Source organism: Rhipicephalus microplus, chromosome 7, assembly GCF_043290135.1.
Source record: "Rhipicephalus microplus isolate Deutch F79 chromosome 7, USDA_Rmic, whole genome shotgun sequence".
NCBI lineage: Eukaryota > Metazoa > Arthropoda > Arachnida > Ixodida > Ixodidae > Rhipicephalus > Rhipicephalus microplus.
This window is the reverse complement of record NC_134706.1, coordinates 80,620,431-80,643,954: the sequence shown is the minus strand read 5'-3', so window position 1 is coordinate 80,643,954 and position 23,524 is coordinate 80,620,431. Positions and strand designations below refer to the sequence as shown.

At 48.3% G+C, this 23,524-nt stretch overlaps 1 protein-coding gene across 6 annotated transcripts in view; it reads right to left on the bottom strand.

Moving 5' to 3' along the window:
- The window catches only part of LOC142767517 (japanin-like-RA1), a 227,720-nt gene that overhangs the window by 72,943 nt on the left and 131,253 nt on the right, over positions 1 to 23,524 (bottom strand). For 4 of the 6 annotated variants that reach the window (XM_075869323.1, XM_075869324.1, XM_075869325.1 and 1 more), the window contains one exon: positions 9,000 to 9,098. The exons of the other annotated variants lie outside the window; for them this stretch is intronic. In XM_075869323.1, the coding sequence (XP_075725438.1) occupies positions 9,000 to 9,098 (99 nt within the window). The remainder of the gene's footprint in view (positions 1 to 8,999; positions 9,099 to 23,524) is intronic. 6 annotated transcript variants of the gene reach the window in all.

Sequence of the window (23,524 nt, the reverse complement as noted above, 5' to 3'; positions counted from 1 at the left end):
TCTATCTATCTATCTATCTATCTATCTATCTATCTATCTATCTATCTATCTATCTATCTATCTATCTATCTATCTATCTATCTATCTATCTATCTATCTATCTATATATCTATCTACGACTTTTAGCTCTCCTGGCCGTTTCGATAATGGCAAAAATACCATAATAGGTATGGAATAACAAGACTCTATGAAGATTATAATTGAATAGTCATGACATGAAAATCCTTACATGTATATCAAAATGTCGTGATTTACTTTTCATGGTGCTGCAGCTCTCGCGGTGGTTTTGTTCACATGGCATGTTTCAAAACTGTAATGGTATGGCATGACTGCATGGCGAAGACAAGCGACAGACCTTAACAGAAAAATCATGATATGCGTGCCATGTAACAACGTAACTACATGCCACGCTCATGGTGCACTCGTGGCGGTTTCGCTAGCGTCGCACATAGCAAAGTTGGTATTATGGTATGTGAATGAATGACAACGGTATGTCACTTCTGCGAACATGCTAAATATGGGATACGGGCCAAGTAACAACATGACTACATGCTACGCTCATGATGTGCTCGCGGCAGTTTTACTAGCTTCACATGTACCAAACACGATATTAAGCGACGTGAATGGACGACATAGGAAAGTAACACATTCAAATATGATAACCACGACATGCATGTCATGTAAGAACATGACTACATGCCACACAAATGATGCGCTGGCGGGCGTTTCACTAGCTTCATATAGGCCAAATTCGGTATTGCGTGAAACCAAAGAATGACGAAGGTATGTCACTAGCGCAAACCTAATAATTATGAGAAGCGTGTCATGTGAGAAAATGACTACATGGCACTTTCAAAGTGCCAATACATTTCGACATGACGGGGTGCGTGTGCTCACCGGCGTTCATTTCGTCGCGTCACGCCAAGCGACGGTCCTGCCATATACTCGCAGGCGCACGCCGTGCTGCGTTGCTTTGACGCATGCGCGTTTGTGCGCGACCAGCGTCTCTCCGTCACGAAAAAAAGAGAGAAGCAGTGTTGTCTTTGTAACGCATAGGCATAGAGTAATGTTACTCTATGGCATCGGCGCGAAGTGCAGCATGTCGCATTTCGCGCCAGTTGCCATCGGGCTGCGCTGACGGACGCTGGTCGAGCCTGGCGTCAGACTATACAGTGCTCGTGTTTTGCTAACGTTGCGTCGGTGCGCGCACGTCAACGCTACATTGGAGTACACTGGGCCCTTCACCATGCGCTCGCGGCAGTTTTGCCAGCTCCACATATACGAAATTTGGTGTTATGTGACTTGAATGAATGACGTAATATATGACTGGTGGAAACATGATAATCCTGACACGCGTGTCAAGTAAGAACACGAAAACATACGATGCTCATAGTGTGCTCGCGGCCGTTTCGCCTGCTCCGCTTATGCTAGATTTGCAATCACGTGACGTGAATAGACGACGAAGGTGAACAAAACATGTAAACATGATAATCATGACATGGAAGTCATGTATGGCTTCATTTACCTACACATCGTAATGTTTTGCTAATTTTAAAGTGACATATGAAATTTTCTCATTCTTGCTTCGCTTATCGTCGATTCCCACCGTACGTGGGATCTGGCAGTTTTTACTAGGTGTTCTGGTTTTGTGAGATAATTTCGGTTTTTTACCTTTCTGTTGAATGTTTTGGGCATGTTTTGTTAGAAACCAGCGTATTTGTCTTTTGTTAGGACTCTCGCAGCTTTGTACCAAGAAAGCTCTTGCTAACACTAGAAAAAAAACCTTGCATCACAAATTGTTTGTAACAACAGAAGTTTGATAGGGAAGTAGCAGAGAAGTCCTGTCGCGTACGCCAATTTCAGATGCAAGGTTTTTTTTTAAATGCTAGCAAGAGCTCTCTAGGTGTGAGATGTGCCGACCAGTGCGGACGCGCGAAGATCGGCTCCTGCTTTCAAGAATGCTTTCCTGTGGTATTCACAAAATTGTCGCCGAGTTTTCAGTCCCATCTTGTGCCTAATTTCTCAAGAAATCAGCAGATACCACCTTTGTGCTGGTGAGTGGACTTTCAAACCGTTTTGGGGCACTTTTACACGGCAACGCCACCGGGGGATTTAAGCCTAACAACCAAGGAGGCGATTGTCGCCGATGCGCCGACCCGGCACCAACGTGACTCAACGCTCTGCGCGTTCCAGGACCTGCAACTGAGAATGGAATACCAAGTAGATGGAGAGGACATCTCTCCAGAGGACTGCACGGAAGACATGGGTTGGAAGGAAGCCGAAACGAGACGCTCAAGGAATAAGCAAGCCGTGGTTAGTGTTCCTGCTGCCAAGGGTTCGACCAAAGCTGGCGTTGCGGGAGACGCTCGAGCCAGTCGTAGTAGGTATGATACCAAGCATACAATCGTGCGAGGTGGACCCATGCCGCCACTACCCAAGGACTTCAGCAAAACTGAGCTAGGACCCCGTGGAGGATTAAATATCTCGAGAATTGGCACTGGAGCCGCGGCAGACGCGATATTACTGGCGGCCGGCATCAAAGAGGTGGAGGCCATGCAGGACATCGTCTGTTCCAACTTGCAGCAGAACATTATGGTGGAAAGCACTTTGGACCAAGACAGAGCTTCAAGATACCTCAAGGTCAAGCAAATTGACATTGGAGGCAAGGTTTTAAAGGTTAGCGCGTACGCCACGGCACCCCACGATACTTGTAAAGGAGTGATTCGCGGGATCTTCGTAAGCGATACTCAGGACATTTTGACTCGAAAGATTGTGAACGCGAACAACCCGCTCATGCTGCAGGCCAAGAGAATCAAAAACACCGGGACAATCATCATAGCGTTCGAAGGACACAAGGTGCCCAGATTCGTGAGATATGGACCTTCACTTTTGCAGTGCTCCTTTTACCGCAAGAACATCGATACAAGGTACGTCTGTGGAAAGCTGGGACATCGGTATGACGTCTGTCCGAACCCAGCTGAAACCATCTGCAGAGGCTGCGAGATCAAGAACTTAGATAGCCTGCACCAGTGCAATCCAAGATGCAGGCTGTGCGACAGTCACCATCCCACGGCAGACAAGGAGTGCAAGAACAGATTCTTAGTGCCATACGTCATCAGACGCAGACGTTGGGAAAGATCGCGAGCAGCCGCAGAAGCCCGGGACGCATCAATGACATCGAGTCCAGACATCAACGACAAGCAGCTTATTCTAGCCTACGGGACCCAGAGCTTCCAGACTACACAAGAACAGGAAAGGTGGCCCCACTCCAGGGGGAGGTCACGTTCCAGAAGAGGTTCTAGACCCAAGGCCCGCTCCCAATCACGGGGGCGCTCGTGTTCTCAAGGTCCCCATCAGCGTTGGGATCAGCCTGGGCGGCACCCGAATGGCCAGCTGCCAGGCATTCAGTTCGAGATCACGGCTTCACACCCGGGGAGGACGCCTGCAGTTACATCGAAAAGCAGCTGGGCTGAGCGAGTGCGCAACGGCGCGGCAGAGGTGATGACAGGTAAGCTGCCAGAGCATGATAAAATTGCACAGCTAGAGCAAGAAAACACGAGACTTACAAAATCGAATGAGAGGCTATCAGCTGAGTTAAAGGAAATAAAAATTATTCTCACAAAGCTAACCAGTGCGCAGTCTTCACAGCCAATGCCTCAGGCAGTTGATGTCCCTGTGGCTGAAAACGTGGGAGACTCGAGAACCACAAAAAAGAGGGCAGTCATGGCAGAACACGTGGAAGCCAACCAAACGACCATGTCAGATATGAAAAAGGTCTTTGACACGCTACGCAAAGTAGTAGCCAATCTTAGCGAGCAGATGGGTAGGCTACAGTCAAGCGTGGTGGCACTGGAAGAGCATATGACTTTGCGCATTACAAAGGTCGAAGCAGATCTGCACAATACAGCAAGGCCTCCTCATGCACCAAACTCACCCCTTCGGCCACCAATACTAGTAGTACCAAACCTGTCGACAGGTGCAGCATCAGGCTCTGGTCGTCCATGTATTAACCATGATGGCAGCGCTACGTGAAGCATTTTGTATCTGGCAATGGAACTGTAGAGGTTACCTTAAAAAGAAGGCAGCCCCACAGCAGTATATCAGGAACAGCCAAGAAAAGCCTCATATTATATTATCCCAAGAGACCCTTTCACCACGAGCAACGTTGCCTGGATTCCGGCCTGTAATAGGGGATACTGAAGGGAGGGGAGTCTGCACCTTCGTATGCAACAAACTAACGCACGTAACCCACGACCTCAAGATAGAAGCAGGCCGGTTGGAACACGTCATGATAGAGATTGTGCCAAGTACCAGCAACTGTCAGAGCATTTTCATTCTTAATATATACAGCAGTCCAAAGGAACAAAAGCAAGGGTTCAAGACGGTTCTAAAGAAAGCTGTTAATATCGCCGGGGAATGCCCACTCGTCATAGCTGGTGATTTCAACGCCCCTCATCATACATGGGGTTACAAGTACAATACTGGGAAAGAAAATCTACTTTGGCAAAGTGCCAATGAACTTGATCTCATCCTAATCACAGACCTCAGCCTACCAACAAGGCTTGGTACTTCTTGCTCCAGGGATTCCACCCTGGACCTAACATTTGTAAGGAACATAAAGAAGGCCCAGCGGATGAACCTTGCTGTAGACCTAGGGAGTGACCACTGCATTCTTGCCACTACCTTCTCCGTAGAGCGTAAAAAGCAGAGAGAATTTCACTTCAGAGACTGGGATAAGTTCAGGAAGATAAGGATGGAAAGGGAACAAGATGGCCACGAACAAGCTTGGAACAGTGGGTCAAGCAGATTAAAGATGACATCAAATCCGTCTCCTCCACCATTACCACATATTTTCCGGTTGAAAGAATGGATAGCGGGCTCGCTCATCTTCTTGAGGCAAAGCAAGCACTACTGAATCGTTGAAGGGTCAGCGATTGAACCGAAGACTGAGGAAGAAGATAGCTGAGGTAAACAGATCAGTCGAGAAACATTGTCGCGCACTATCCAGGCAGCAATGGGACGAAATCTGCAACTCCGTCGATGGTCAGATGCACAATGGGAAGACATGGAATATGTTAAAGCATCTCCTCAACGAAAACACCACCAAAACAAATCAAAAGCTTGTTATTGCTCGAATTTTGCATAAAGAGATAGAACGCACTACAGAGCAGCAAGTTGTGCAGCAGCTCGTGCATAAGTACCTCCCAATCAAAAGAAGATTGGCACCACCAAGTAGACAGTACCAGGGCAGGCCCAATCCAGGTCTTGAGGGTGACTTCAACATCGAGGAGATCAGAAGAGCCTTGCATGATCTCAACGACAGGTCGGCCCCTGGCCCGGACGGTATATCAAACAAGGCCCTTCGTAACCTTGATGACGATTCAATTGAAACCCTGAATGATATGATCAATGCAGCATGGAAAGAAGGCAGGGTGCCAGAGCAGTGGAAGCTGGCTAGGGCGATCCTTATTCCTAAGCCAGGAAAGCCCTCTAACTTGGACAACATGAGGCCAATATCGTTGACAGTATCGGCAAGGTTGCAGAACATGCCATACTGCACAGGATAAACAAGTACTTGGAAGATAACGACATATATACACACACAATAAGGTTGGATTCAGGGCAGGGCTATCCACACAAGATGCATTGAAGCTTATCAAACACCAGGCCATCGACAACAAAACCAGAGACGTGAGAGTTATTCTGTGCCTAGATCTGGAAAAACCGTTTGACAACATCCACTACTCATTCATACTCGAACCAATTTCAAGCTTGGTCAGGGGAAAGCCTTCTATGACTACATATGGTCCTTTCGTACAGATCGGAAAGTCGTGATGAAGATTGCAGATATCGAGACCACAGCAATCAAACTAGAAGCAAGGGGCACGCCGCAAGGGGCAGTGATTTCTCCATTGCTGTTCAACATTGCCATGATTGGACTGTCAAAGAAATTATCGAGCATTGAAGGATTGAAGCACAGCATCTACGCAGATGACATTACCAGCTGGTGCACAGGTGGAAGCGAGGGGCAGATTGAGAGCGCCCTGCAAGAGGCGATTGACACCGTAGAAGAGTACCTTCGTCCTTCTGGGCTCAAGTGCTCCTCGAGTAAGTCAGAACCTTTACTGTATCGAACTGCACGCCGGGGGCCGAAGCCCAGGGGATGGAAGCCGTTAAACCAGATAGACATCCACCTCTGTACAAATCAAGGAGATGCCACCCAGAGGGTCGACTTCATCAAAGTCCTGGGCATGCTGATGGAGTCTAGCGGTGCCAACAGCAAATCTATAGCCAAGTTAACTTGGAAAACAGACAGTGTGGTGCACCTCATACGCAGAGTGGCCAACAAAAGAAGTGGGATCAAGGAAGACAACCTCATCAGGTTGATGCATGCGTTTGTTCTAAGCCACTTCACGTACGAGGCAGCAATGCACAACTGGTCAAGAGCAGAGTCCGAGACACTGAATGTGCTGCTCAGGAAAGTTATCAATAAGGTCCTGGTACATACCAGCACCGAGCGTCTGCTTGAGCTTGGCATTCACAACACAATCGAAGAAATAGCAGAAGCCCAAGAAAAAGCACAGTTTGCAAGGTTATCTACAATAAGGTCGGGGAGAATGATCCTGCAGGAGGTGGGCCAACACCCAATGGCAATCAGACGCAATTACAGTGATATCCCCGAAAACATCAGGGAGAATATCACGGTGTCGCCTATACCAAGAAACATGCATCCAGAACACAACGTCGGAAAAAGAGTAGCGAGGGCCAGGACTATACTTCGTCAAGTCTCAAACGAGGAACGAGGGGTCGCATTTGTTGACGCGGCTTCCTACGCCAATGGGAAAGCGTTTGTGGCAGTGGTGGTGGATGGGGCTGGCCATGTCGTCAACTCTGCGACGGTCAGGACGAAAGACCCAATCATTGCGGAACAGCTAGCCATCGCCTTAGCACTCAAGATGGATAGCATTGAAGTCGTCTACAGTGATTCCATGGCAGCACTACGGGCGTTCGCCAAGGGGACGGTCTCTGATAAAACTCTGAGAATACTGCAAGGCAAGAACATTACGCATCATCTTCTGAGTTGGTTCCCAGCTCACTTTGGGCAAATCAACGATTCCCCTCCCAATCTCAATGAAGCAGCACACGAGGCGAACTCTCCAACCGCGCCTCCCCGGGGATGCGTTCTACCGGTGAAGGGGATAACCGGGAAATTCTTACAACAAATAACGAGCTCACTAAACATTTCTACCTGTCTAGAAGAATTTTCCATCCACCTCACAAAAATCTAACCCGGCCCCAAGCACTTACATTAATCCTTTTGCAAACGCGGATGTATCCCACTTTGAAAATGTTACACATCATCGGGGTCCCCACGCAGCGTGTCGGGAGTATCCAGGCAGAGTGAGCTTCACCACTGGGATGACGCGTCACAGCCCCTCCAAGGCCGCCTGTACCCTGTTTAGCTACCGGTGGGTGGCCGGCCGGCACTGGGGATCGAATCCCGCACCTCCTGTAGCTGAAGCGGACGCGTACGTGCAATGCCACAGCTACGGTAATGTTACACATCGTGTACCCTGACCTATACCCATGTAATCTTTGTCCACATTCTGGGGAAATAGCTTCATTAGAACACATGCTCTGGCAGTGCACCAAATTCGCTCATATATCGAACATCACCTCTGCCAGATGGGAGGCGGCAATCCGCAGCTCGTCCTTGGCAGTTCAGCTTTGGGCTGTCCACCAAGCCCGCGAGGCGGCTGAGGAGCTTGGAATCTCAGTCCCCACGTGGGAGCTGCCCGCAACACAGTGATCTGTGTTTTGGAGGACGAAATAAAAGTTTATTCAATCCAATGCAATCTCTAAGTGTGAATCTCCGGGAGTCTTAACAAGAGACAAAGCCATTGGTTTCAAACAATACGTGCACAAAACGTTTGTTTGAAAGGTAAAAAGACGAAAATTTCTCACGAAACCAAGACACTTAGTAAAAAGTTCACTACAAGTGGTGAAGCACTCAGGTGGTACACAAAACTAACCCTCAAGAGAATTATCTACAGAAAATAGTTCTGACGCGGATGAGTGGCGGAGCAGAGAAAGATGGCAGTTCGGTCTCATCAACTCACTGAGTGCTGGGTGATGTTTAAGAGACAGGAACGTGCCAGCTCCGGTTTACAACGCGGGGTGGCTGGTGATGAGGAAACGCTGCGGCTGGCGATTCGTTCTTAAATCAGACGGGAACGTGGTGGCTGTGGTTTGAGGAGTGGACACGGCTGGCTCTAGGCAATAGGCGAACGCTGGCTTGTGGGAACGCGTTGAGGAACCAGGGTCAGGCTGCTTAGGCAAATGGATGCACAGCTCGGGCCTGTCGCCCGATGGCTGTTGCTTGTCTGTTGTAACCTACGTCTGCAGGCCCGGCTGGCTACAGTCCCCTCAAGCGCGAGCACGATGGCAGAAGGCCACGGCCGGTCGTAGTCGTGGAGGCTTGCGTCCGACACCTGACGCCCCATCTGCAGTGCCCGGTCCGGAGATAATCTCGTCGTGCCACTGTTCTGTTTGAACTCCCCTTGGGCTTCCTCTCTAATTCTGGCCCACCTGTCCTGTTATAATAACGACGGTGAAGTTTCGTGGAGCCCAGCCATTGGCGCCTGGAATTTTCGTGTTCTCAGACCATTGGATATTTTCCTTTCTTGTTGACGTCGCACCATGCGTCTTCGCGTCTCACAAGTCATGTCTTCACCGTCATCATCGTTTACGCCGAACCACGCGCGTGCACTTCGCTCACTTGCTAACGTACTCAAAAACGCGCACTATTCAAACGTGCACCTTACTCCACACCATTGTTATTAAGATCGTTAACGGCAAGCTATCTATACACATTAGATTCCGTTCGGCTGTCCTCAGAGCTCCACAACTTCTGAGCTCCACAGGAAGAACTACACGATAAACCTCAGCCTCCTCAATGACTTGTTTAACAATGCGAACATGCATGTCAAGGTACGTACCTCCCACTTCTTGTATCAGGTCGGACAAAACCATAGTGTCCCACGTGTAAAATAGCATCAAATACTGTTTCTGGAGACCATTCAATTTTGGGGGTAGACCTGCATGACGTAATCCAAGATTCCTGTAAACTCGTTGGAAGACATATTGATCACTATTATTTGTAACCAGAAGATGAAAACGCCGCAGCTTTCGCTAGAATTTTACTTTGCACTGCCAAATTTGGCAATACTGGCATGAAGAAAAGGTATAAAACACAGAAAGTGCGTTTCGTGGTAAAAACGAACAAAAACCACCTGGCATATATATATATATATATATATATATATATATATATATATATATATATATATATATATATATATATATATATATATAAAGTCCAGTAGATCCTCCATGACCGGCGGTCCCAACGTGGTTTATTACGATGTTTCGGCGTAGAGTCTGGCCTTCATCAGGATTAAAGATACAGTATATATATATATATATATATATATATATATATATATATATATATATATAGTGATAAACTTCGAGAATAGTGCAGTATAGGAAACAAAACAATAAAATATTTATTTAATCCTAACAGTTTCGGCTGGTGGACCAGCCTTCTTCGGAGGATGTAAGTGAAATGATACAAGTTCCCGTAGCAGAGGGTCACCCTCACAGTTTAAAGACCCTCCAAAAAAAGAGAGAGAGAGAAAAAGACAAGCGGGCGAACGAGGTAGCAACAGACAACAAGAAGCAGAAGAAGGAGAGGAACTAGAAAGGAGCGACGGAGAGCCGCCGGAAACGAGCGGGTAATTCTGGCATTGTTGCTGCGTATAGGTATTACCTATACGTATTACCTATACGTATTACGTATTACCTATACGCAGCAACAATGCCAGAATTACCCGCTCGTTTCCGGCGGCTCTCCGTCGCTCCTTTCTAGTTCCTCTCCTTCTTCTGCTTCTTGTTGTCTGTTGCTACCTCGTTCGCCCGCTTGTCTTTTTCTCTCTCTCTCTTTTTTTGGAGGGTCTTTAAACTGTGAGGGTGACCCTCTGCTACGGGAACTTGTATCATTTCACTTACATCCTCCGAAGAAGGCTGGTCCACCAGCCGAAACTGTTAGGATTAAATAAATATTTTATTGTTTTGTTTCCTATACTGCACTATTCTCGAAGTTTATCACTTTTATTACGGTAGCCGGAAGAAACTCTGATCATCTATTTCATCTATATATATATATATATATATATATATATATATATATATATATATATATATATATATATATATATATATATATATATAGTGGGAGTAATAATTCAATGGGCCAGTTAGTCTTCGTGAAGGTATGGGATATGGCACAACGGGAGCGTTGTCAACAAGAATCAATATATTTATTTCCCAACACTTTCGGGAGGGGTCCTCCCTTCATCAGGGGATGAGTTATATCCCATATATATATATATATATATATATATATATATATATAAGGGAAAAGAGTGTATACCTTAGGGCTATTTTTTCGTGTTTTAACACACAATTAATGAGAAATAACAGACATTAATGTCAAGGAATGTATAGGGGAAGTTATTAGAATCAACGTAATATAAATAGGAAGAAAGAAAAGTGGGTGAAAAAATAACTTGCCGTGAGCCGCAATCGAACCTACGACCTTCGAATAAAGCGTTCAATGCCCTAACAGCTGAGCTATCAAGACGGCTAGGTGCCCAGACACTTTATTGAGTTGATATGTGAATTTAAACGGGGGAGTGCCAGTCAGCGCCATCTGTACTCAGATGGCTACAGATGGCGCTGAATGACACTCCCGCGTTTGGGAGTCCTTGTAGAACAAGGTTGGGAGTCTTCGTAGCGTTGGAAGGTCGGATGTCTCTTGCGTTAAATTTTGAGTCATGGCTGTGACAGACGCTTTTCTTCTAGAATGCGTGCTTCTTGACAGACTGTGACGGTGTGATGCCTGAGGACTGGCGGTATAGACGAAGTGCTACCACATCTTTCTTGGCGTTTTCCGAGGTGTTGCTGCCCGTGTAACTGCAGGTGTAGGGAGCATCTTTGGCCACTTTCCTTTGTGCGAGAAAATTTCACGTCTTGGAACAGTCTTCGGATTGGAGATCTTATTTTCCTCTCTCTTTAATTGGTGAGTGTGCTTCCGTTGAATTTTGTGTACGTCGATGCCTTGGTTGTAGTTTCTCCTGTTGTCGCTTGAGTTTGTAGAATTGGCTTTGCATGCTTTGCTGATACGGCTCAGGAAATTACTGTAGTGGATCCTCTTGCAGAATGGGAGATTCATTTCTTTTGAAATTTGACGTGTCTTGAAGGCAGCTGGTGCATTGTGAACTGGTGTCTTGCTTATCGGGCATGGTTGGTGGTGCGCCATCATTGCTACCATGCTCTTGAGAGGCTTCGGTGACGTGATTCACTGCGAGTAGTTCTTGCGCCTGGTAGCATGTGATGTTCGATGCGTCTGACCCTTCTGTTTTGTTTGGACTGTCGAGAGTGTGTGCACCAGACGGTGATGCATGAAACCATACGAAAGGAGAATGGCTTGACAGGGTATGTTCCCGTTGCGCCAGGTCATCTACCATGAATACAGCGTCCTTAGAAGGCAAGTGGTGAGCGTTAGGAGCGCTTGAAGAACCGCGTGCTGAAAACCCAGGTGGTGGACCATGTATGCGAGGCGAAGCATGAAGGGCATCAGTAGGATGAGTGATGACTGTTGTCGTTTGTTAATGCGACGACTTCGGAATTGCCAATTTTCGTCCAGAAGGGAGGTGCGCTCGATGGTTGTGTTTTTCCCGAATTACACATCGTCACCTGTCAGTGAACTTATGTGCCACTTCGTCTTGTGGCATTTGTCGATACGCGCTGGGCTTTCGAATGCTTGAAGACTGCCTAGGGAATTGACGATAGATTGCAGTTGTCTCCAGATGGTTGGCAATAAGTAGGTTTGTGTCATAGTCGTTAAACCAGGCAATCATCTCTTCTTTGATCTTTTGCCACGATTCATCCTTATCGAATATGTATGTAAGGTAAAATTTGAATGCCTCACCAGTCATGTAGTCGCTGAAATTTGTAACCATCTCCCGTTCCGGCCATGATGCAGCGGTAGCGCGGAGCTCGAACAGTCCTCTACAGGTCCATCGCCTGCTGATCCGGTGTACTTGGGGATGGGAAGGTCAGTCGATGGTTCTGTCAGATGCCGGTAACTGCATGCGCCTGAGATCACCTCTTCTGTGGTCGATATTCAGTTGAGGCGTAATGCCGGTGGCTTCGTGAATGATGTAAGGTTGATGAGCTGTGGACAGGTCTTCATCCTGTCGGCTCGTGTGACACTAGATGTGGAAGACGTCGCCTGGCTCATACGCCATGTTTATTCCTAGGGACTTCTTCATCGGCATCTACCAACAATCACTAACTTCTTACGTCACACGCGCACCACACACACACACACACACACACACACACACACACACACGCACACACACACATATATATATATATATATATATATATATATATATATATATATTGACGCGTGTCTACATGTGGACGATAACGATGATGGGGCATTTAGTGGGCACGAGGTAGTGGGCCTCTAGCTTCTCTCGAGGCTGAAGAAGACGATCTTGTGACTGAGCTGTTCAGGACACGCTGCCTTTCGTCGTCCCAAGGTCTATCTGTGTTTTATTCGCGTTGTACCGCGACACTGGTGGAGGTGCTGGGCCGCAACCCTGTCTGATGCTCCACACGCCCGCTGGGAGCCGCTCATCGAGTCCAAACGCACTGTCACCTGTAGAAACACCGGTGCATCGCTCCAGTCGACGGTTGCGAGGCCTCGCGCCAGAGCTGACTCACTCGCCGGAACCTGCTAGGCACCGCACAGCTCAACCAATGGCCAACGCAAGCTCGCAACAGGTGCCCCAAGGCAGCTTTCCGACGCACCCATCTCAGGTGACCCTCTTTCAACCCCTCGTTCCCGATCGCTTTAGTGGCGGTGCCCATGAAGACGTTGACGACTGGCTTGACCACTATGAGCGTGTTGCCAAGGTAAATCATTGGTCGGAACAGGAAAAGCTTTGGCGCGCCATTTCTACCTTGACGACGGTGCTCGTACTTGGTATGAAAATAGAGAAGGCAATCTGTCAGCTTGGCCCGACTTTCGAGAGAAGTTCGTCGATACCTTCGCCAATATCGATAGAAGGGACCGCGCGCAGCAGTTATTGGAGCTACGGGTTCAAAAACCCAACGAAACCGTTGCAATGTTTGCCGAGGACATGACTCGTCTCTTTCAACGAGCTAACCCGCACATGACGGAAGATAAAAAGTTGAGTTACCTCATGCGCGGTGTCAAGGAGCAGCTTTTTGCCGGGCTACTGCGCAACCCTCCGACTACCGTGGTTGACTTCATTAAGGAGGCTACGGCTATCGAGCGGGCCCTTCATCAACGCTGCAGGCAATATGACCGCATGTCCTGCAATGTCCCAATCAAGGCTACCGCCATGACGTCTGAGAGTCAGAGCTGCTTGCGAGACTTGATTAGGGAGATAGTTCGCGAGGAACTGCAGAAGTTGCGGAATCCTGTTGCTGAAAATCCCATCGCATCGATCGCTGAAGTCGTACGCGATGAAATCCACCAAGCGTTGTCTACGGCTAGTCCTGATGCTCAGTAGCGTCCTATGAGCTACGCTGCCGCTCTCCGACGTCCACCACCCGCTATGCCGACGCTGTACCACCAGGTGCCGATGGCCCCTTCGTATCCACCGCAAGAGCAGACACTGCATCAAACACCTACGCTACAGCCACACAACCAGCCATCCACAGCCACCCCATGGGCATCGACGCGTCCACCGACCCGGAAAACAGATGCATGGCGCACCGTGGACAGGCGTCCACTATGCTTTCACTGCGGAGGTGCAGGACATATTGCCCGTCATTGCTGGCATCGAGGTGATTCATTCCGTCCTCAACGACCTTGGTTTGACGGTCGACGTGCCACCGGAAGCTAAATCAGGTGACCAAGAAAGACGTATATCCACTACCGCGTATAGACGACTCTCTCGACAGACTTCGACATGCTCGATACTTCTCTTCAATGGACTTGCGGAGTGGATATTGGCAAATCGAGGTGGACCCGAGAGACCGCGAGAAGACCGCTTTTGTGACACCAGATGGGTTATATGAATTTAAGGTCTTGCCATTCGGTTTGTGCTCAGCCCCTGCTACCTTTCAAAGACTCATGGATACTGTGCTTTCTGGGTTGAAGTGGAAAACATGCTTAGTATATCTCGACGACGTCATAGTGTTTTCCGCGACGTTTGACGAGCACCTTGAAAGACTTGAGGTGGTCTTACGAGCCATACAGTCCGCGGGCCTGACGTTGAAGCCTGAAAAGTGCCACTTTTGCTACGAAGAGCTGCGATTTCTTGGTCATGTCGTCAGTCATGCTGGTATTCGTCCCGATCCTGAAAAAATCGCAGCCGTAGAACAGTTCCCTATGCCGACCAATAAAAAGGCTGTCAGACGCTTTCTCGGCCTCTGCGCGTATTATCGACGATTTATCGCGGACTTCGCACGCATAGCATCACCACTAACTCGCCTAACAAGAGAAGACGTCACCTTTGAGTGGAATAACGAAGAGGAAGCTGCTTTTAACGATCTTCGCCAGCGACTACAAACACCCCCAGTCCTTGCCCACTTCGACGAGAGAGCCCCTACGGTGCTTCACACCAATGCTAGCAATGTCGGTCTGGGAGCTGTGCTTGTGCAGCAGCAAGATGGCGCAGAAAGGGTCATCGCTTACGCAAGCAGAACGTTAACACGTGCTGAGGCTAATTACTCCACGACTGAGAAGGAGTGTCTCGCCGTGGTATGGGCGGTTACAAAATTTCGTCCGTATTTATATGGCCGCCCCTTCAAAGTAATTAGCGACCACCACTCACTGTGTTGGTTAACTAATCTTAAAGACCCTACCGGCCGATTAGCGCGTTGGAGTCTCAGGCTGCAGGAATTCGACATGACAGTCGTACATAAGTCAGGGAAGCGACATATGGACGCCGACTGTTTGTCCCGTTCACCCATTGAGTCGGCAACCCTACCCGAGGAGGAGGAAACATCATTTCTCGGTGTCCTCGACACGACCACCATTGCGCAGCAACAACGAGACGACGCTGAGTTGCTTGGCTTAATTACCTACTTGGATGGCAGATCTCGGAAGGCGCCAAGAGTTTTCGCAAGAGCGTTGTCATCATTTTGTTTACGTGGCGGAGTACTCTATAAAAGAAATTTTTCGTCGACGGGATCTGCCTATCTGCTCGTCATCCCAGCAGCCCTTCGCACCGAAGTACTGAAAGCATGCCACAACGAGGTTACCTCTGGCCACTTGGGTTACACAAGAACGTTGGCCAGGGTACAGCAAAGGTATTACTGGCCAAGACTAACCACAGCCGTGAAGCACCACGTCCGTACCTGTCTCGACTGCCAGCGACGCAAGTCACCGCCAACTAAACCAGCTGGCCTCCTGCAACCCGTACAGGTCCCAATGACTCCATTCCACCAGATCGGCATGGACATTTTGGGCCCACTCCCTACTTCTACTGCAGGCAACCGATGGGTTATCGTCGCGACGGATTATTTGACCCGTTATGCCGAGACAAAGGCTATCCAGAGAGGTACAGCAGCGGAGGTGGCAAGATTTTTTATCGAGAATATTGTACTGAGGCATGGTGCACCAACCGTCGTAATCACAGACAGAGGAACCGCATTTACAGCAGCTCTTTTGGACCATGTTTTGATGCTGAGTGGAACAACGCATCGTAAGACCACCGCATACCACCCACAAACAAACGGGCTGACAGAGCGTCTAAACAAAACCATTGAAGACATGCTTTCGATGTACGTTGACGTCGAACACAAAAACTGGGATACAATCTTGCCTTACATAACGTTCGCATACAACACGGCCAAGCAAGAAACGACCCGCATGACACCTTTCAGCCTCGTTCATGGACGGGAAGTACGAACCATGTTAGATGCAACGTTACCGCACGAAGGCGACGACATCGTCCCGGACGCCGACACGTTTACGGAACGCGCAGAAGAAGGTAGGCAACTTGCACGTTTACGGATCAGCCAGCAGCAAGACTACGATGCAGGCCGCTACAATGCTCACCGCAGAACAGTCGTCTACCAAACTGGCGACAAAGTATGGGTTTGGACGCCCATACGAAAACGAGGACTTTCCGAAAAACTTTTAAGAAGATACTTTGGACCGTACCTAGTTGTGCGACGACTGAGCGATGTCACTTACGAAGTTGTTCCCGACTGTTCGTATAGTACGAGGCGTCGCCAGCACCATCCTGAACTCGTTCACGTAGTCCGCATGAAACCCTACGTCAGCGAGTGATTGCATGATACTTTAATTTAGAAAAAAAAACTGCATTACAGACTGCGCATCGGGGCGATGCTCTTTGGGAGAGAGGCAAATGACGCGTGTCTACATGTGGACGATAACGATGATGGGGCATTTAGTGGGCACGAGGTAGTGGGCCTCTAGCTTCTCTCGAGGCTGAAGAAGACGATCTTGTGACTGAGCTGTTCAGGACACGCTGCCTTTCGTCGTCCCAAGGTCTATCTGTGTTTTATTCGCGTTGTACCGCAACAATATATATATATATATATATATATATATATATATATATATATATATATATATATATATATATATATATATATATATATATATATATATATATATATATATATGTGGCAGGCAGACATGTTCTTACTCGTTTTGATTCTAATAACTTCCCCTGAAAAGCTCTTTTTTGCCCCACACCGAACCGCCAGTGCCAGTAGGGGCCGTCTGATCGGGAGGAATGCGCTAGTGAACGGAAACATACACAGACCGCTGACATCAGAAAGGTGAAGGGGAGAGGGGGAGAGAGATGAGGAGGGAAGTGGAAGGAAAAGTGGAAGGGGGGCACCCGAGGGGCGTCCACCGTATATTATTATCTCTTTTTTCTTTTTTTTTCTTTCCTTTTCTTTTCTTTTTTTCTTTCCTTTTTTCCCCTCTTTCCTTGCCCTCTGATTTGAGATTGTATAAAGCTGAGCACCGACAAACTGTATCTTTCTTCCTGATGAAGGCCAGACTCTAGGCCAAAACGTCGAAATAAACCACGTTGTGACCGCTCACGGAGGATCTACTAGACTATATGCAACGCTACGGCCACTCAACCACTATGCCTGCCTATATATATATATATATATATATATATATATATATATATATATATATATATATATATATATATATATATATATATATATATATATATATATATAGCGAGACAGACACAGCACCCGTTCGTCGGGCAAGCTGTTCTATTCTGCTTCTTCTTCCTCGCTTCTCGCTTTTCAGCCCATGGCGCACAGCTGCCACGCCACTCTTCGTTACATTCGGCCACACTGCGGACCTGACAACAAAAAAAAGAAATCACAGTTCATTGCATCTGCAGCAGTCCGACTACTTTTTTCAAGCGCGACACATGCACGGCAAAGTTATTTCTTTTGCGTTAATCAAAAGGGAAGGTCGCATCTGAGATGTTAACACGCCAGGCATTTTCTCCTACACGCTGAGTAATTATGAATGGCCCGTCGAGCTTAGGGAGTAGCTTCTTGCCAGGCCCGCTGGTGCCCCTTTGCACCCAGACCTCGTCACCGATGTTGTAAGCAGGAGCGAGTCTGCGGCGTCTGTCATAGTGGCGCTTTTGATTTTCTTGTGCGTGGGTGGCTTTCTTGATCGCCTCAGTTCGGATCTTCTGACAGGCCGCTTTGCGATCGTTGGCACTTGGAATTATAATGGGAGCATCCAGACTGAGGACCGCTTTCAGCTGTGGTACTTTCCCATAAACAATTTCGTAGAGCGGTTCCCCGGTAGAAGTCCGCAGTGCCGTGTTAATCGCAAAAGCGGCTGACGGAAGGTGGACGTCCCAGTCGGTCTCTCCTCTTTTCCCTGCCTTCGTATATGGAGCGAATCGTGCCTGGATGGTCTGGTTGGTTCTCTCAGTAAGGCCATTTGCTTGAGGATGAAACGCGGATGCGAAGTGGTGCTGCACGCCTGCCGGGCAAAGGTACTTTTTCAGTTCCCCGCTCCGAAACGTTGTAGCTCGATCAGATATTAACTTTTTTTGGTAAGCCATGTCTCCATTCAAATCGGTGCTTGAGGAAGTTGATTAGGTAAGTAGATGCTAAAGATGGCATGGCCTCCGCTTCCACGTATTTTGACGGGTAGTCTACTGCTACAATGACGTAACGGTTTCCCGCAGTGGTGGTGGGTAGAGGTGCCATGTAATCAATGCGAATCGTGTAGAAAGTTGTTTCGGGTATCTGGATTGGTGTTATTAATCCAGGTTGACACCCAGGCAGTCGCTTAAACTGCTGGTAAATTTGGCAACTGGCGACGTAAGAACGGATGCTACTTTGCATCTTCGACCACCAAAAACGTTCTTGTAGTTTCGGGAGTGTGGCTTGTTGGCCGGTGTGTCCGCCTTCTGGGGAGTCGTGAATGGGTTGTAATATTTCTGACCTGGCTTGCGCTGACTTCACTGGTTCTGGTAGGAAGGCTTTGTAAGCTTTTGCGAGAAACAACTCGCTCTGTGCTCTAACGTCATGGCCTTTAGCCATGACATTAGCCTCCCATTCAAGAAAGCATCGTCTCGATGCTTTACAATCAAATTGGTTTGTACTCGTGGGAAACGCATGAGTTCATTGAGAGAAATAAGGCTTCATCCGTACCACGTGCACAACTTCTGGGGCATACCTTCGACGCCTTAAGGAGTGCGCAGTATCAGGAACAACCTCATATATAATGTCACTGACGCGTCGTGGAACTTCACAGGAACCGAGGTACTGTATTAACAGTTTCTCTGAGAAGCCATGACGCGGAATAGGAGTCTATATTCAACCTTTCTTTCCTGGTTTGTAGGAGACTGGTCAGCGACGAAGGTTGTGCCGTCTTGAATCGTAGTCCTGCTGGCGACTAATACGTAGGCGTGCAAGTTGTAGGGCTTCTTCAGCAAGCTGAGTGATATAATCAGCATCCTTTCTGGCGTCTTCGCATTCGTGCGGCAGCGTAGCATCCAGCAAAGTGGTGACTTCACCACCATGAAAAAGGCGGAATTGTGTTGTTCTTGTTGTTTCTTGATGAGCCGTGTTATGGGCGAACGTGACATATGGCAGATCTCGTCCCAGGTTTTATGCTCCATATTGACGTACATGCAGAGCATATCCGCAAGTGTCTTGTTAAGATGCACCGTAAGACCAATAGCTTGCGGATGATACGCTGTCGTTCGCCGGCGGGATGTGCCACTAAGTCTTAAAACTGCCTGTCATAGTTAGGCTGCGAATGCAGTTCCCCTGTCAGTTATTACCACTGGATGGCATGGGAGCGCCATGCCTCAGCACCACATTCTCTACAAAAAATTGGGCTGCTTCAGTTGCCATGTTCATCTTCAGAGCTTTGGTTTCGGCGTAACGAGTGAGGTAGTTGGTGGCTACTACAATTCATCTGCGACCATCCGATGAGGTTGAAAATGGGCCCAAAAGATCCATTCCGACTTGAGCGAATGGAGTAGCAGGCACGTCGATAGGATGGAGGAAGCCTGCTGGTTTGTCGGGTGGGACTTTTCTGCACTGGCAATCAAGGCACGTCCGAACATAGTGTTGAATGGCCACCGTCAGACTTGGCCAGAAGTATTTCCACCTCACTCTGCATAACGTATTCGTGTAACCCAAGTGACCAGATGTTGGTTCATCGTAAAATGCCTGTAGTACTTTGCTTCTTAGAGATGTTGGGGCGACGAGTAAGTAGGCGTTACCGTGTGGCGTGAAGTTCATCTTATACAGGACGTCGTTGCGCAAGCAAAATGACTACAGCCCTCTCGCAAACAGTTTAGGTACAGCTGAAGTGCGACCCTCCAAGAAACGTATTTTGGGTTCTAGTTCTGGGCCGTCTCGTTGCAGCTGTGTGACAATTGCCGTGTTTACAACTAGGACAAAGGCTGTATAGTCATATTTTGCCGTCGCAGGTTCGTATGGCACACGATAAAGGCAATCAGTGTCTGAATGCACTTCCCCAATCTGTCGACTACCGTCACGTCAAGTTCTTGAACCTTCACGCTCCAGCGTGCCAAGCTTCATAAAGGGTCTTTAAAATTTGTCAGTCAGCAGAGGGAGTGATGGTCGCTGACAACATTAAAAGGACGACCATACAGATATAGGCGGAATTTTATAACCGCACACACCACCATAAGGTACTATTCTTATGTGGTGGAATAATTTTCTTGGGAACGTGAAAGAGTTTCACTCGCTTAAGTGATTACTCGTTCGATGCCATCCTGCCGCTGCACGAGTACAGCTCCTAAGCCGACATTGCTAGCGTCGGTGTGCACTGTTGTTGGGGCGTCATCATCAAAGTGTGCGAGGACTGGTGGCTTCTGAAGGCGTTGTCGCAGCTCGTTGAATGACTTTACTGTTCTTCATTCTATACGAATGTGACGTCTTCTCTGGTAAGGTAGATCAACGACGAGGCAATGTGCGAGAAGTTCTCAATGAAGCGTCGGTAGCACGCTCACAGTACTAAAAACCGTCTCACCACCTTTTCGTCAGTTGGCGCTGTGAAATTCGTAACGGCAGCTATTTTTTCAGAGTCAGGCCACACACCTTCGCTACTGACATTGAAGGTGTGTCCATGGTATCATCACACACCTTCGCTACTGACATCGCATCGTCCATGGTATCATCCGTCGTACGATCCGTGGTGTCATTCGTCGTATCGCGTCGTAGAGAAGATGTTAGGGGGGGGTGATAGCATCTCGACGGGCGGCAACTTTCCCCCCAAAGGTCACTGCTGTTAGTTTCCCCGACGAGGGCTAGGAGATCTGCCCCGGGCCACCTCAGCGTAACTGCGCTGCTGTGGCAAGTTTAGTGCAGGTGAAGGAAAGCGGCGTCGACGATACGGCACATCGGATTGCTCTGCTTGCGGGCCTGCACAGCTGTCACTGCGGTTATCGAAATAAGCACGAGGGGAGGTTTGTAGAAAGTTTTGATGTCTAAGGTCATGGTACGGGCGATTGCGGAAAATATTGCTGGTGTCCCCACAATGGAAGCAAAGCGGTCGACGGTCGACTTTGCGCCACAAGTCCGTCTTACGTATGAATGGTCGACTGGTGGGCATCCTTTGCGACCAAGATGCAGATGTCGGCAGAGTGTACATCGGTGACGTTTGTATAGGCACGTTAGACTGTGGATACGGCTGCGGCGGATTCGAAGCTGGGGCCCATGGCTCGTTGTAAGGCGCTTGGCTGATGCCGCGATAAGCCAGTGGTGACGAGTTGTACGTCAATGGAGTGGGTTGATGGACGGCGGATGCATAGATAACAGATCACTCTGAGAGCGATTCGAGCACCAAAAATGCCTGGTGGAGTTCTTGCCGCACAACTTCTGCAACGCAATCCATGGTATTTTCTTGCGAAGTTACAAGGAAGTTTAGGATCTCCTCCCGAACGACCTCATGAATGAGCTCACGCAGAGAATATTCACTGCCGGCAGTCAAAGCAGAGAGGCTGGGAGATGTGCTGTTTGCTTCGTCATGGTATCGGTGCCATTGCTGCAGTGCTCGCTCGATTGTTGTAGCCTCTTTGACAAGTTCCGCTGCGCTTGTTGGAGGGTTGCGTAGGAGACCGGCAAACAGCTCTTCTTTGACGCCCCTCATCAAATGTCGGAGTTTTTTACCTTAGACGCGCGATAGATTTTGTTCAGTGGGCCAGTGGTTGGTCTTGGCTACTCGCTTATACCGGGCTAATCAGTCCTCAACGTCTTCATAAACCTGACCATGGAAGGTCTAGAGAATTAAAGGCTGATCAATAGTAAGCTGTGAAGGTCCTCCAGTAGCCAATACTCCAGGCACGGTGTGTTCCTGGAGAAGTTCGAGTGGGATTGCCTCGGGACTAAGGCCTCGCTGTCGGTGACTGTAACGGTGGACGCGAGTATCCACTGCAGAAACGGGTTGAGATGGCGGACTCAAAGCGCCAGGGCGCAGTGGTGTCCCAAGCATTAGTAGGAGAAGTCCAGCAGCTCCACCAATGTCGCGAAGTGAAAAATAAGACAGATTCTACGTAGAGTGGGAATCGATGATATGCGAAGCCCAAATGAGAAATGTTGATGTATGTCACTTTAAAATCAGCAAAATCTTACGAGGTTGAAGTAAATGACGCCATACCTCGCTTCCGTATCATGATTATTAAGTTTGGATGCGTCGTTTACCTTCGTCGTCTATTTACGTCCCGTGATACCATATTTAGAATATATGGAGTGAGTGAAACGGCCGCGACCATGCTGTGCGCGTGGTATGTTGTCATGTTCTTACATGACACGCGTGTTAGGATTATAATGTTTGCACCAGTCATATATTTTGTAATTCACTTACGTCATGAAACACCAAATTTGGTATATGTGGAGCTAGCAAAATGGAAGCGAGCGCATCATGAAGGGGTTCAATATACTCCAATGTAGCGTTGACGTGCGTGCACGCTGGGCACAGTGACGCTACGTTAGCAAAACGCGAGCTCTCGATAGTCTGGCGCCAGGCGCGACCAGCGTCCATCGGCGTGGCCCGTCGGCAACCGGCGCGAAATGCGACATGCAGCATTTCGCGCCGATGCTTTACCCAGACAACACTACTTCTCCATGTTTTTCGTGAACACTACTTCTCCCTCTTTTCGTGACAGAACGATGTCGGACGCGCTGAAACGTGTATGCATCAAAGCAACGAAGCGCGGCGCACGCCTGCGAATATATGGAAGTGCCGGCGCCTGGCGTGGCAACGCCGGCGTGACGCAACGAAATGAACGCCAGTGAGCACGTGCACCGCGTGACGTCGAAATGTATTGCTGCTTTGATTGTGGCAGGCAGACATGTTCTCACATGACACGCATCTCATTATAATCATGTTTCCACCAGTCACATACCTTTGTCATCCATTGAGGCCACGTAATCCCGAATTGGGCATATGTGAAGCTAGTGAAACGGCCGCGAGCGCATTATAAGTGTGGCATGTAATCTTGTTGTTACATGACACGCATGTCGTAATTATCATGTTGGGATTTGTCATTTACCTATATCGTCCATTCGCGTCACGTGATATCGACTTTGGTACATGTGACGCAAGCGAAATAGTCGTGAGTGCATCATGTGCGTGGCATGTAGTCATGTTGACATTGACACGCATCGCATGTTTATTATGTTTGCACCAGTATCATACCTTCGTGATTCATTCACGTTCCGTAATATAAAATTTGGTGCAAGGGAAGTTAGCGAAACGGCCGCCAGTGCATCATGACCGTGGCATGTAGTCTTGTTATTGCATGACACGCATGTCATGATTTTCATGTTAGAGTCTGTCGCTTGTGTTCGCCATGTAATAATGTCATACCATACCAGTTTTGCAATATGTCATGTGAAC